Genomic DNA, 15622 nt, shown 5'->3' on the forward strand with positions numbered 1-15622 from the left:
CTGGCAAAAGGTATTGCACGCGCACGCGCATGTCCTTAGATAATCCCTTGTTGATTCTTACATAGCCTTCAGAACGCATAAACCAGGAAGCAGGACTATTCCTTCGTTTCAAAAGAATTCCTCTCCAAACTAACTTCCGCGGTAAGATCTTTTTTTATATATATATATATATATACATATCGTGACTGTACTTGATTATGGTCCATACAGTAAATATTCTGTATAAATATCATGACAAAGGTTCGGTTTAGTGAAACACTTTTGTCTCATAACGTAGGCTGTCACAATGCTTTATATGAGGAAAATAAATTAAAATGTAAATACTCTTAATAAGTAAAACTAAAAGGAGCATGTAGCATACAACTTAAAAAGTAGACTGCTTATTTGGCTTGTTTCAAGTCGTTCGTTAACCTTTTTATAGCTATTTATTCATTATTACATAAAGTAAATTTATGATTTTAAAATGTAAGTTGTCCTTATTGTATCAAGTGATTTAGAGTAATAGTGATTAAGTAATTAATTTATTAACTTGTTATTTTTTACAGTTGTATCAAGCGATATTGACATGGTCTCAAAGAGTTCATTCTATTCATGTTGTCTATTGAAATAAAATCGAAAGTTAATGCAGAACAGAGTTTTTGTTTGTTCATTTTTTTTTGGAATTGATCATGTGATTTCTCAGTAAATGAAACAAAGAGCACTCGTGGCTTAATTTATTTACAATAGCTCACCTGGGAGTCAGGTGTTTCCCACAGTGTTTGTAGGTGAAAATTAAACCATTTTATAAACCCCTTTAGGTTTGCTTTGATCAGTTTTTTTTTTTTCAGGCTTGAGCCTCTGTCCTTTTTCAAAATTAATTTTAATTGTGATATTAGACATATTTCATAGTGGTAGTTGCCGGCCATTTTTATTTGAGCCTAGTTCAAACAGTACGTCATGTGTTCCATCGCCAGTAGTAGTATTTCTTATTGGTTGTTTACGTGAATTTTTATTTGAGCCTAGTTCAAACAGTACCATTGAGACACACCCATTATATCAGCTCTTAAATCAACTGCCTGTTCAACTTGTGCTTCAAGTGGAGACATGCACTGTGTGAACTGATACTGAAAGAAATCTAATCTTGGTGTCTAGGATCTGAATGATTTACCAGTGAAACTGAAGACTCCCCAGATGATGAGGAAATCAAAAGGGCTTCATATTAATTACCTGAACCATCCTTCATATGTTGATGAACTAAACCTGAGCATACACTGATTTTACTGTGGATTGCTTTCCTTCTTTCTGCACTCGCTGCTCTCAAGTTTGAACCTACAGAGCATGATGGCATCACAAGGTGGAGAGAAACCAATGTATGACCAACAATCCACTACTTCATCTAATGTGTTGTTGAAACCATAACGGAGCTTATGAAGTCTGGAGAAGAAAGGTTTGACTGCTTTCAAATAAACCTCTCTTGCACTTTATCTGAACATGATCAATTTAGGGATCATGTTATTCATTGGTACTTTGAACTTCAAACTGTGTTTCAGTGCATGTGCTCGTGCTGAATATGAGATACATGGAGAATGCTGCCCCATGTGTGCACCAGGTACAGTATACATTGTTTAGCAGCAGTGTAGTTTGACCCAAAGAAACTTATATCTTTTTTTTTTTTATTGTAATATTTAATTCTTCCATGAAGTGTCCCTTCAAAGAGATTTTTTAAAACATTTTTAGGAAACCATGTTTATTGGCACTGTACTGTAGACACAAGCACAACTTGTGTTCCATGCCCTGCATCAACTTACATGGATGAGCCCAATAAGTCGGATAAATGCTTTCCCTGCTCTGTGTGTGATGCAAGTATGTATGTATTTTAAAATGAAGATTTAAAATACAGAAATGACTTCTAGTGCATTTTGTTAATATAAGAAGCATGTTTTTCACAGGACTAGGTCTAAGAATAAAGAAAACTTGCACACGCTCTGCAGATACTATTTGTGAGCCATTGGAGGGATTCTACTGCACTGAGCGAAAGAAAAACAGCTGTAGATTTGCTGTGAAGCACTCTGAATGTTACCCTGGACAATATGTCAAACAAACAGGTGAATATTTTAGAACACAGAAACAATGACCATAGAGTGGAAGGACAACTAGCTTTACTAAAAATGTTGACTCAGAAACAAGAACAATACCAGTAATACTTGTAATGATAAACTCCCATTAATACAGTCTCTTTATAAACTTACAGGAACAGTATGTACTGATACTGTATGTGGTAACTGCATAGAAGGGACTTACTCTTATGGCTCTTTCACTGCCTGTCGACCACATTCAAAGTGAGTGATTAAGATAGATTCACAAGTCTTAAAAGATATTCTATGACCACATATGTTAATAATGTATACATTTACAGTTGTGAGATTAGAGGCCTTAAAGAAATAAAACCAGGAACAATGTCATCTGATGTGGAATGTGGGAAGTCAGTTCCAATACCTATCATTGTTGGAGTCATTGTTGGAGTCAGTGTTGGTGTTTTGCTGACAGCTGTTGGGATAAAAATCTATCACAAATTTAAACAGAAGAGACAAGCTTCTGACAGAAGTAAGACTGAACTTATTACAAAAATATATGTATAAAAATAAAACGTTAAGGTGATGTGCAAGTGATAATATACTTGTTTTGCGTTTTAGGTATAACTTTTTGCTCAGTACCAATACCAGAGACTGATTTTCAGTGTGAACCAGTAAGTAAAAAATTTAACTGTGTGCATGATAATATTATATTTGTTTGTATTTTAATTATTATTAGTAGTATTACTATTATAAAACATTTAAGAAAACAAAGATTTAGTGCATTAAAGGGGTCATAGGAAACAAACTTTACATGATATTATGGGATAAAAGAGTTCAGTTTATCTTGATTTTTGCTGTATGGTTTGCAAACAGACTGTAAACCCACTGATACCATCACAGCCAGCAAAGCACCCCTTTATAACATGAGTGCACAAAGCAGAGTAGAGTAATTTGGAAAAATCATGCAAAAATTGTATATTGATATTAGTGATATCATAATACTCTGGTATTGTGCTATGGGTCAAATGTGGATATTGAGTTATTTTTAATGAAATTAACTTTTCACAGACATCACCAGACTCAGTGACCCCTCTTATAGTCAACACTAGTAGGTAAGAGCCTTCTACTTCTACGAAACCTTGCTCTATAGAATAGAACAGTCTCGAAATTTAAGAACAGGTTTCTTAGCAAGTATCAAATTTGTGTATTTGCTAAGTAAAAGACATGTATAAATTCAGTAAAGTCAATAAAGGAAGCCTTCTACTATAGCCTTCTTGAATGCTATACGACTTTGCTTTTTGCTGGAATATTTCAGTAAAGGCTTGATAATAATATAATAGGTGCAGATGAGTAATATATATTTTACTGGTTATGCAAGTTGCTTACAAGTTAGTGCAGGTTCATTTTTGTTCATCTTGCCCTGCTGTTATTCCCACTTGGAATGTAGAGCTTTGAACTTTATATGAATGTTTTAACATCTGCCAAATGCATAAAAGTAAAATAATTTTTCTGGGTTTAAGCTGTCATATCAGTTGTTTGGGTAAATATAAGCCAGCAAAATGTAAACATGCAAATTTGGTGCACATTTAAATCAGCACATTAAACAAAACTGTGATTTTATCATTTCAGCCCTTTACATCAATCAGCTGCCTGTTCTGTTTCAAGTGGAGACATGCAATGTGTGACCTGATATTGAAAGAAACTGAATCTTGGTCTTAAGGAATCCACAAGTTCTGCCAAAGAGCCTGAAGTCTCCATAAACAGCTGATGAGCAAATCTAAAGGGTTTCATGTTAATTACTGCTTCTACTCTGTGGTGAATGGTAAATGGAAGAGCTGTCAGTCTAAGTGATCAACACAGCATGCTCTCACTGTAAAGCAGGTCTTTATGGTCCCTACAAACTATGCGCACCCATCATACCAGAGATCCACCTTCCATTGGTTGAACTTAAAAGCTGTTGGAAAAGAAAGTTGGAAAACAAGGTATCATCATTATAGTAAAGCAATCAGATCCCATTTGTCTTGCAGCTTTTGCAAAGCAGCATTGAATGCCATGAGGATCACCTCAAGATCTACACGTTGTGTTATGTTGTATTTGGGTTTGTTTGAATTGAGAACACCTGCTCTAAATACATTTATATGATCTACTTTGGTTTAGTAATGTTTGTTGAAGTTACAAACCAAAACGCAGCCCAAAAGCCGCATGTTTACTGTTTACATGTACTTGGTATTGTCTGCCTGAAACAATGATTATTTTTGAGACCTTTTCCTCTATTAACCAAAACCAGTAATGGTGGATTTAGGTGTCTAAATTTGCATCCTTATTTTTTATCTCATGTATTGGAAAAATCATGTACTTCAGTTGAAAGTGGGCAATGATGTCCACCCTATATCACCAAGGTCCACTCACTTTTCAACTTCTTGCATTGCCACTGCTGTGGACTGCTTTTGTAGCTTCGTTTGGACTCCCTGCTCTCAAGTTTGAACATACAGAGCTTGACTACATCACTAGCTGGAGACTAACAATCCAGGACTTAATGTGTTGAAGAAACCAGAAAAGAGTTTATGCACTTTATATGAACATTATCAATTTAGGGATTGTATTATTCATTGCTGCTACTTTGAACTTTAAACTGTTTCAAACTTGATGTTTTTTTATGAGATAGATGTTTTATTAAGGGATTATGTTGTTTAAATTTTTAGTTATGATATACATTATGTAATATTTGCCTTTGTCTGACACCTGTATTAGTGACAGCTCAAAGACTTTTCAACATTTATTAAGTAAACAAAATGAAATTATATTTTCAAAATCACAATTACAATTTACAGTGTAGCTTACAGATCAAACATTCTTAACAATAAAATTATTATAATTTTTATTTTCTTTCCTAAGAAATTACTGTTAAGAATATTTTGTATTCTTAAATTCTCAAAAACAGACTATTCCTTATCAGTTATCTTTACTCTAGATATTGTTCTTAAAATAAAATCTAATCATTTAAATTCTTCAAAACAATCTTAAAAAATCATTGTAAAACTTCTTAAACTTGTCTTAAAGGGGTCATATGATGTTGCTAAAAATAACATTATTTTGTGTATTTGGTGTAATGAAATGTGTTTATGCTGTTTAAGGTTCAAAAAACACATTATTTTCCACATAAAGTACATTATTGTTTCTTCTCTATGCCCCGCCTTTCTGAAAGCTTTGTTTTTTACAAAGCTCATCATTCTGAAAAGTGAGGTGTGCTCTGATTGGCCAGCTATCCAGTGCATTTTGATTGGCCAAATGCCTCAAGCATGTGACGGAAATGTGATGTATGTCCAGGTCAGAACACAGGTGTGACAAAACAATATCAATAAAACCCATTACAAATGAGTTGTTTGTTGCATCCAGTGGGGACATAATTACGGATTATAATGACTTATACTGTTTTTACACATTGCGTTGCATCGTGCCGCGTAAAAATAAAACCATGTCTGCATTTTTGAAAGGAGAAATGACAAACAACAAGCACCCCCCAGCTCTGCATATTTTGCACGTCTCTCTTTGTTAACACACCTGATTCAGATAATCAGTTCATTAGAAGTGAGCTCCATGCGTGAACTGTGTTCCCATTGATATGGTCCCTAGACAGTGTTCATTGCTCCCTACTCCCTGAGCAGGGGAAAGTTAACCTCACTTCGGAACATTCATTCACAGATTTGCGCTGCACAAAGTCTTCACACGGACAAGTGTGACATCAGATATACCTCGGTAAATAAATACAATTTAAATTCACGTCTCGCACACTTCAATGCACTTTGAATTGAACATATATGTTTGCTTATAACTGGAATCATGGTGGAATATCCTGTGATGTCCACTTCACAGGGAACTTAAGTTCGAATAGAACAAACGTCTGAAGCCATAAGAGAAACATACAAAATGTGCAGAGCAGTGGGGCGCGAGGACTGGAATTGAGAACCGCTACTCTACACTGCTCAAAACTCGCGTCTGAATCATCACTGGCAAATCCTTTACATATTTAAACCTACTTACAGACTGTGAGTCAGGACAGCCGGCATTGTAGTCTTTTCTCCCAGGTTCAGGAAACAGTCCTCCATAAAATGTGCTGCACACATCTGAATGTTTGGGTTGAACTGTTCTGTAACAGTGTTGTAAATGCAACTTAACCACTGATTTCTAGTTGTGTCCTCTTTTGGAAGGCCAAACATAGTATTTTCGCTTTCACAAAGAAACAGTGTCTCTACAACATAGTGCCAGTGGCAACAGAGAGAATCAAGGTTACTCCTTCTTTCTTTACGTGAACATTTGTGCGGCATTATGCAAATCTTCCCACATCGTAGACATGTGGGGCGTGTTTAAACAAGGTGTTTTAGGAGGGTGTGGACGAGTCAACTTTTATAAAGAATATCTCCTGATATTATCCTGACCAATATATCCTGACCAAGAGAAACAGTACTTTTACTTAATTAATTTACTCATTCTATTGACCAAATTTCACCAATAAAAAACCCAATTTTATAGTTTTGTTGACGGAAATAAGTATATATATTGACAATATCAGAGACTCTGTGAATAAGAAAGCTTCAAGAACTTTGAAAGTTTGTGAACTTTACAATATATTTATTTGATTTTATATATACGTTCACATGTATGTATATCTTGTATTTTGTTTTGAAATTGTATACTTTCCTCCCCCTGGCAACTGATTTTGTTTGTTGTGATTTGTCTTTCTTTCTTTTCTTTTTTAAATTTCTTTTCTTCTTTTATTTTAATGTTGTTTTCTTGATAACATTGTGTTATTGTTCCTTGAATAAAAAAAAAATATATATATATTTTTTAAATCTACAACCCGTCGCACAATAATAAAAACAGATCTCAGGGTATTACCTTTCACAGGTAAGACTGAACAGTTGTGTCTGTACGTTTTTTGGTCATTTTTAACATTATGTTGGCAGCTTAATTAGCCACCAGTGTCAGACTATTAATAGCTAGTGATATCGCTAGCTGTGAAAGCTGAGACTTTATAAAAAAATCAAAGTTTAAATTAATTCTAATTAAGTTTTAACTTATATTGTAGTTTATATCATAAACTAAATTGTGCTATGAGCACAATATGTACAGTGAGCACTTTGACAAATCTCAGACTGTCAGGATTAGGGACGGAGCTAAAGCATCTCTCTTTAATTTCACTAACGTTATTTATTTACAAAGAGTAAGTTTATCATCATCATCATTTCATAGTTTATCATAAAACTGTGAACTGATTATGTATATAATTATGATTATGACAAGGAAAGACTTAAGGAAAGCTGAAGAAAGCCTGTTCTCTGCATTTCCAAGAGACAAGGCTATACTTCCACAGCCCAAGGTTGTATTTGTAGTTAAAACCCAGAATAGCCCTGAATGAATGGCCAGAGTGACCCTGGTCATATTCAAACCACTCTCTCTCCCTCCCCCTGGAATAGACTTCCAGGAGCATTTTTTTACCTTTGTAAGGGTCATTTTTATAACAATATCATTTAATATAATGACCTTATTAAATGTTTTTGTCGTTTTTGTCAAATATTTAAATATAACCAGTTTCTTCAGTCAATCACAATACTATAGACTGCATTTAAAATTATTTACACAGGCTGTTTAAAGCTGATCATGTACTGTATGTGTATTTACACAAAAACTGCATAATGTAAATAACCTGAAAAACACAGGAACTCATTAGTGAGTCAAGCTGTAATATCATGACAAAATCATTGTTTATTATTGCTCTCGATGTTGTAATAATGATTATTAATTTTGAGTAATAGAAAGTTTTTTTGAGGGGGAGCATCTCATATTCTGGTCTGTTAAACATAACTATACTTTGACATTTTGTTGTACAACGTAAACTGCACACACTCACATCCCAAACATTCCTATGTATTAACATATATGGAAAAATAAACAACCGTTTCAAAATTTGTGTTTTCTGCATGGGTGTATGTAATTTGCATTGTACAGCAAAATGTCAAGCATCGTTAAGTTGTTTACATGATTTTACTCTTTAATTGAATAAAATATAGGGAAAATCTCGAGGGAAGCGGTGGAGAAATAGTCTTTTTTGGTCAGGTTTTGTCATCACAACTAAACCACTCTATTCTCAGGGAAAGCTAGAACTGAAAACTGAAATAAAATGTGTATCTTGAGCTGAGACTGATTCAGAAGATTTTTATTATATATATATATCGTGTGTGTGTGTGTGTGTGTGTACATGTATATATTATACTTGAGCTCATTAATTAAACGCAATTTGGAATTCACGTCCACAATTTTTTGTGTTGTGTCATTAGTTGTCTTAATTTGTTTAGTAATTATTACACAAATACTATTATAAATCTGTAAATTTTATGATTATTTATTTTACTTTAGAATTTATTAATTTATTCTTCATTATTGTCTATTCTGTATTATTCCACCCTTGATATTATTTATTCTTCTTGCTGTTATTCACCTATTGTTAGTCATTTATTTATTATGGTATTATACATATAATTTGTGCTATTATAAATCTATTATATCACTTATTTTATTGTACTGTTGTACTTGCTTTTTATATTATTCACTTTACTACAAGTTATACTACATATACTTTTTTATATTACATATCACTTTTACTATATTTTTACTGTGCACTATTTTACCACTGTAACTATTACTGGATTCATAAAGGCTTATCAGTTGCATTTGTTATTGTTTTATTATGGAGTTTATCTGTAGGCTATAGAGTGCTATCAAAATAAAAAGCAGACTACCAGTGTGTCACGTTTTGATTTGTATTCGCTGGTTGTATTCAATTTTCTCAATGATGGTAAATTATTAGCGTTTAAAGATGTATTATTTCGATTTTTTCCAGTATTTCAAAGGGCATGAGCTGTGTTTTGACCTGAAGCACAAAAAAACAACTAAAATGTTGGGATTGAACACAGAGAAAGCAATGAAACAACTTAATTTAATTTAATGTACATTCAAATTACATTACATGTATATGTCACAGTTATACTACATTAACATTAGAATTGTAAACCGAAAAAATCAACTAAATCAATGTGAGCTTTCACAATTTCTTAAGAAAATTACATTTTCCAAACCTAACTAAATAACTGGATGTTATTAGTTATTTTAACTGCATGTAGATCACAAACCTCTGAAATCGGTTTATAAATGTAAAAGTTATCGTGTTTTTATCCACCGCAGCTCCCCTGTGTACTTCCGTTTATTTTTAAGGCTGTCTTGCCCTCACAAACATGACGGACGCAGCAACGGCTCAAAGCGGCCAATGAGGCGTCTTGTGTTTGTTTGCACCCCGCCAGAAGAAGAAAAAGAAGCAAGTGATGGCTGTGTGACACTGATATGCTTTCCAGTAGAAATATTGACAGATTTTTACGCAGTTCTTGAAAATGGTTACGCCACATCGTCCGTCGTCAGGTCTGGAATTTTCATTTATATTCATAAATCATTTTATGGTGCCTAAAAGCTATTCGTAGTTTTAGATGATGGACGTTTCGGTTTCAGTTTGTTGAGGCCTTTTTTTTTTTTTTTTTTTTTTTTTTTTTGGCAGAACAAGCCACAACTAGCATGAAATGTCTTATCCGTTTAGTCTAAAATGACCAATGAACAGATGTATGTATCCAAATTTGTGTCATTTTTGTAGCACCTGTGATACGTGATGCATGTCTTACTAAATGCGTAAAGACCCTTAGACCATGGGCATTGCTATGCCATTTTTAAATGACTACTCAGCCCCCCTAAAATTTTGCGATTAGCTCCACAAACTACATGAATTAGTGATCGCCTCAATTCCCTTTTAATCTTTTTTGGTCAGGTTTTGTCATCACAACTAAACTACTCTATTCTCAGGGAAAGCTAGAACTGAAAACTGAAATATAATGTGTATCTTGAGCTGAGACTGAATCAGAAGATTTTTATTTTATATAAAAAATATTATATATTTTTTTTTTTGTTGGTTCAAGTTTTGTTTTTGCTTTTGTTTTATTTTGTGAAAGTTAAAAAAAAATGTAAGTGACGTGACATACAACCAAGTATGGTGACTCATACTCAGAATTCGTGCTCTGTAGTTAACCCATCCAAAGTGCTCACACACAGGAGTGAACACACACACCGTGAACACACACCCGGAGCAGTGGCCAGCCATTTATGCTGCGGCGCCCGGGGAGCAGTTGGGGGTTCGGGTTTGGAGTCAAACTCTCTAACCACTAGGCCACGACTTCCCCTTTATTTGATCACAATTGATACACTTTGTATTTATCATTGTATTTTGAGTACACTTTCTTCTCGAAAATTAATTAAAAAAAAATAGAAAAAAAATGAAAGTGACATTATCACTATAACGTTTATCTATCACGAGTTTAAGCACTCTCAATAAAACTAAGTTATCCTTATAATAACTGATGCTGTCTACACTGCAAAATGAATCTCTTATTTACATTGTACGTACAACTGCGTTTTGCTGTTTATGATGAGAGAATTTACAAGAGTACAGATTTCAGTCAGCGAACGCGCGCGCACTCAACAAAGCTGATGAGTTTCAGTGATGACTCATCTGAACGCCTCTGATTGGCTATTGCATTCCTAAGATCAACAGAATCGTGTGGGATTGGTTATAATGCGCAAAACTGTAAAAACGCTTAAAATGAAATACAGTGCAACATGAGCAGGTCTTAATCTAATCCCGCAATCGACACTTTCTATTCATTTTCACTTTGTTAGCAATATATTTAATTTGTTTGAGCAGGAGCATTTTTGTCATAATGAAATACAGTGCAACCGCTCCGCCTATGTATGAAACGACCAAGTTGGCATTTTCATTTGTGTATGTGTATGTGTATATATATATATATATATATATATATATATATATATATATATATATATATATATATATATATATATATACAGTACTCTGCAAAAGTCATAGGCCAATAGTATTTTCAACTATTTTTTGTGTGTGTGTGTGTGTGTGAAAATACTAATGGCCTAAGACTTTTGCACAGTACTGTATATAGATTAAAATCCTAGAATTGCCCCTGCCTTAGACCTTTTTTTTTGTGCTGTGCATTTAACTTTAATTTCACTTTCCCTTTTTAGAAATTGTGACGTTTTTAGTTTTCAAACTTATAGCATGTTTACTTTGTATATCAAACACTGCTATGAGCCTTTTCGCATTTTAATTACCTTTAACACTTTAAAAGCAGACATTCACAATGAAACATTAAGATAGAACATTAGCTATAACCTTTTTATTTAAACTCTTTACAGAATACAACTGATGACTCTGTTTACTCAAGAGGAGTCAAGCTGATTGTGAAGGAAGAAGTGTTTGTTGGAGTCTTCTGCCAAAGCATTTAAAGCCTCAGTCAAACTGATCTTCTGAAGGCAGGAAACCAGCCATCAGGATCCGAAACACCCCTAATGTGCATATAAAAACACAGAATTAATGTACCTCTCGGTGGACAGGAATGCCAAGTACTGGCATTTAATACATTATTTAATGTGAAGTTGTGAAGAAAGAAATAGATTCATGAAAGCTGAGGGTGAAACATTTTCATTTACTTTCAAATGGACTAAATAAACCTCCCTTGCACTTCATATGGACATGCTGTTGTTAAGGACCATTATGTCAACTGTAGCTATCACCATTGCTGCTAATTTGGGACTTTGTTTCTGTGGATGTGCCCGTGCTGAATATGATATAAATGGAGAATGTTGCCCTGCTGCTATTTCTGGTGCAGTTGGTATGTTTATTTATGTTTATTTAATGTTATGTGTTGTAATGGATTGAATAAAATTTGGAATTTTTGCCAAATGATTTTTGATGCTACTTGCCAAAGTCAGAGCCAGTTTGCAGCTTTTAGGCAGGCAGAGTTGACAGATTTTACAAAACAAACAAACAAAAAAAAACTAGTTTAGAGGATAAAGCTTTTTAGCTTAAGGCTATGATTCTATCTAGTGGAAGCAGATCAAACATGTTTACTATTTTAAGCCAATTTAGAACTTTGATTTGTCTTATGGCTCCTAACAATGAGCCGCATGTTTGTGCCATTTGTAAATGTTTTTTATTTTATATATATATATAAATATATAAATATATAAATATATATATATATATAATATGTATATATATATATATAGATATATATATAATATATATATGTGTGTGTGTGTGTGTGTGTGTGTGTGTGTGTGTGTAATTTGGCTGTAACCAAACAAGACTAGAATGATCAAATCAGCTGATAACTCATGTGATGCAGCAATGTGGTCACTTGACAAAAAAAGTGTCCATGACCATGTTAGTATGATATATAATCAGTTTATTCAAGAAAAAAACACATTTTACCCCTTTTTTCAGGAAACCATGTTTATTGGCATTGTTCTATAGATACCAGTACAACATGCATTCCTTGTCCTACATCAACATACACAGATGGACCCAATGGACTTTTATCATGTTTTCCCTGCACTGTGTGTTTTTTAGGAAATGATTTTTTTTTCCTACAATTAATTTATGTTAAAGAGATATAAATCTTTAATAAGCAAGTGCTGTCTAATGTATTTATACTTTAAAATATAAATATAAATGCTTTGTTTTTGTGTTCACAGTCCATCAACTAAAAGTGCAAAAGGCCTGCACAAGCTCTGCAGATACAATTTGTGAGCCTCAGGAAGGATTCCATTGCATTAAACTTAATAAAGGCTCCTGTACATTAGCAGTGGAGCACTCAGAATGTAAACCTGGACAATATATTAAACAAACAGGTGAGTGTATATACACTCAACTGTAGATTTTTAAAACAGGGACAAAATGCATGCAGAATGTAATTTCTTATGATTTACAGCAATTTTCTGATTTAATTACTGAGGTTATCAGAATTTTTTGATTACAGATGAACCCAATGGACTTTTATCATGTTTTCCCTGCACTGTGTGTTAGTCTTAATACTTTTACAGGAACAGCATTTAGTGGATACTGTTTGTGTAAACTGCACATATGGAACTTATTCAAACGGATCTCTAATGGCCTGCCTACCACATTCAAAGTAAGTAGTGTATTTTTAGTGTATACATGGGATTTTTTAATTGTTTTATCTGATGTCTTGTGTACTGCATTCAACATAATCTTTAGATGTGAGACTATGGGACTTGCAGAAGTTAAAGGCAGGAACAATGTCATCTGATGCCAAATGTGAGAAAGTGACTTCAGTTGGTCTTATAGTTGGAGTCCTAATTCCAGTTCTTGTAGCTGTAATTGTTGCATTATCAGTATGCATCAGAAAATATAAAGCACGATGCTGTAACGAACGTAAGAACTGATTTCTTAAAATAAAATTAAAATAAAAACTAATTTAACATATTACCATTATTAACATTAGCAGTGCTAATACTTTTATATTGTAGATGGCTGTTGCACAACACAACGAGCCACAGAGAAAGATTTATAATCAGTAAGTGAATATTTGACCTGTTCTTTTAATGCAGTCAAACATTTAAAATATGATCATAATAGGGACCACCTTATTAAAATACTTATGTGGTTTTCAAACTGAAGTTACATAAAGCTTTATTTTATGTTTTTTAATTGAGTTTACAAATATTTATATTATGATCATTTAAATATTAAAAAAAAAAAATCATTATTAAAAAGCTGATCAATAGGACCTTTTTATAATGGTGCTCATATGAAACCAGTTGTGTAGCTCCTCCTTTAAAAAGTGCTTGCTAGTAAAGGTCCTGACATTTCTGAACCTGTGCCCCTCAGTCACCAAATGACATACATTTATTTTTCAGCACTGACATTCCTTAAAAATAAAACAAAATAAATGACTTCTTTTGGGTGCAAAAAAACTTTGAATTAATTTACTTGAGCAGTACCCAAACATGAATGATAACACCTTTTACAAATTATAAATGTTTTAATAAATGTGCAGTCTATTAAATATAATCTACAAATCATTTATCATAAAACATGGAACGTATTTGTGTTCCTTTATTGATTTGTAGTGTTTGTCTTTTGTGTTTTTGAGAGGGCTTGCTATACATGACTGTCATTAAAACCAAACCTAGATGATAAAACTCACTGAAGTAAAAACATATCTTTGCTTCATGGGTTAATCAGATCAATGCCTTATGTGAAGCATCAAATTTGACAAATTTCAAAACATCACTCTAGCATCTATCACTACCATCTCATTGCTTTCCATGTGGTCACTGGCATAACACAAGTAGTGCAATGAAATCAAAAGACCATTGTGGAGAAAAATCATATTACACACCCAATTTTGTATTGATTCATACAGTTCACATGACATGGAAAAACATGACTAAGCACATTTAGGATTAATTATGCTTTTGTTTCCACAGAATCCACAGGAAAGTATGTGTGGGCATTGCATGTGGAAAATGTGAATGTTAAAAGTGTATGTTGCTTTTATAAATATTGTTTTAAATATAAACAATAAAATCACAATGATAACCTCATGTTTATGAGCAATTCAAAAAAAAAAAAAAAAACCGTCGCCAGCCAGCCATGCCTCATTCTGTAAAGTAAACCCACAGTGCAGGTTTCTCTAAACAGGATGGATGGACTGATTCCAACACCAACTCAAATCAAGAGAACATGTCAACGCCACAGCCTTTTTTTAACGCAATATCATACTGTGTTGTAATTGTAGATACACTGTTATTCGCTTTGTTTACATACACTACTGTACAGGCTATATCACGTTGTTCCTTTTTCAGTTTATCAGTGGTTTCAAAGATAGAAATTAACCAAACTACGAACGTTGCTCTTGTGAGCTGAGCGCGGCGCAGCTACTGAAGTTGAAGGTTAAAAACCGTTAAAAACACTAGTGATTGCTGCTTTCGAAACTTCGAAACTTTTGCGCATATTTTGTTTCAAAACAGTGGTTCGGAGCGCCTACGCCCATCAAACCATAGATATACATCTATGCATCAAACTCAAGTAGGGCTCGCTGCAGCCTGCGGTGGACATCCAACCCCGCCCACATCCAAGTGTGACGTCAGAAGTCACGCCCATCCCGACACAACCCCGCCCACGTCCAAGTGTGACGTAAACGAAAGCCACGCCGATATCAAATACGTCTCCTCATGTGATTTCCCCATCCCCGTACCTGGAAACCCGGAAGTATGTTGAAGCAATTTATGGAAGTTAATGGGGATCTAAATAAAAATAATATTGTCCTTCGTTTTACTAATACACGTTTTCTTATTTTTGTAAAGGATGTCTAGGCTAAAGTGGCACAACTTAAATCTAATATATATTTAATATGTCTAATATACGGAGCTGATTTCGTCATCATAACAGCTCCTAAAACGCTTATGTTGATTAAAGTAGGCTAATTGTCAATTAAAACTTTTAAACCTTACCATGTTCATTTATGTAATGAGATAAATTCACATTTATTAAAAAACTATTTTGACCTACCCAAGGCAAAATTTGAAATGCATCAAATTTAAAGGGGACAATTAGATTTTGGTATTGTAAAAGT

At 33.7% G+C, this 15622-nt stretch overlaps 1 protein-coding gene and 1 pseudogene across 3 annotated transcripts; one reads left to right on the plus strand and one right to left on the minus strand.

The window, feature by feature from the left end:
* The window catches only part of LOC122145497, a 643912-nt pseudogene that overhangs the window by 273703 nt on the left and 354587 nt on the right, over positions 1-15622 (minus strand).
* LOC109074297 (tumor necrosis factor receptor superfamily member 14-like) lies at positions 53-4200 on the plus strand. 3 transcript variants are annotated; one of them, XM_019090352.2, is made up of 10 exons: positions 53-141; positions 1132-1426; positions 1530-1588; positions 1717-1842; positions 1929-2084; positions 2231-2318; positions 2396-2583; positions 2673-2725; positions 3123-3166; positions 3684-4200. In XM_019090352.2, the coding sequence occupies exons 2-10, from the start codon at positions 1407-1409 to the stop codon at positions 3742-3744; spliced, it is 795 nt and encodes a 264-aa protein (XP_018945897.1). In that variant the 5' UTR covers positions 53-141; positions 1132-1406; the 3' UTR covers positions 3745-4200. The 3 variants fall into 3 exon arrangements, with proteins under 3 accessions (XP_018945897.1, XP_018945896.1, XP_018945898.1); XM_019090351.2 differs by having other exon boundaries at positions 1132-1588; XM_019090353.2 differs by lacking the exon at positions 1132-1426 and having other exon boundaries at positions 58-141.

The sequence above is a fragment of the Cyprinus carpio genome, chromosome A7 (assembly GCF_018340385.1).
Source record: "Cyprinus carpio isolate SPL01 chromosome A7, ASM1834038v1, whole genome shotgun sequence".
NCBI classification, from domain to species: domain Eukaryota; kingdom Metazoa; phylum Chordata; class Actinopteri; order Cypriniformes; family Cyprinidae; genus Cyprinus; species Cyprinus carpio.

What these genes read in the sequence shown, in the direction of transcription:
- LOC109074297 (XM_019090351.2), top strand. Translation starts at nt 1,471, where the DNA reads ATGATCAATTTAGGGATCATGTTATTCATTGGTACTTTGAACTTCAAA. An exon ending in CTGCTCTGTGTGTGATGCAA is followed by an intron (nt 1,843 to 1,928) that starts GTATGTATGTAT and finishes TGTTTTTCACAG; the next exon opens with GACTAGGTCTAAGAATAAAG. An exon ending in ACAATATGTCAAACAAACAG is followed by an intron (nt 2,085 to 2,230) that starts GTGAATATTTTA and finishes ATAAACTTACAG; the next exon opens with GAACAGTATGTACTGATACT.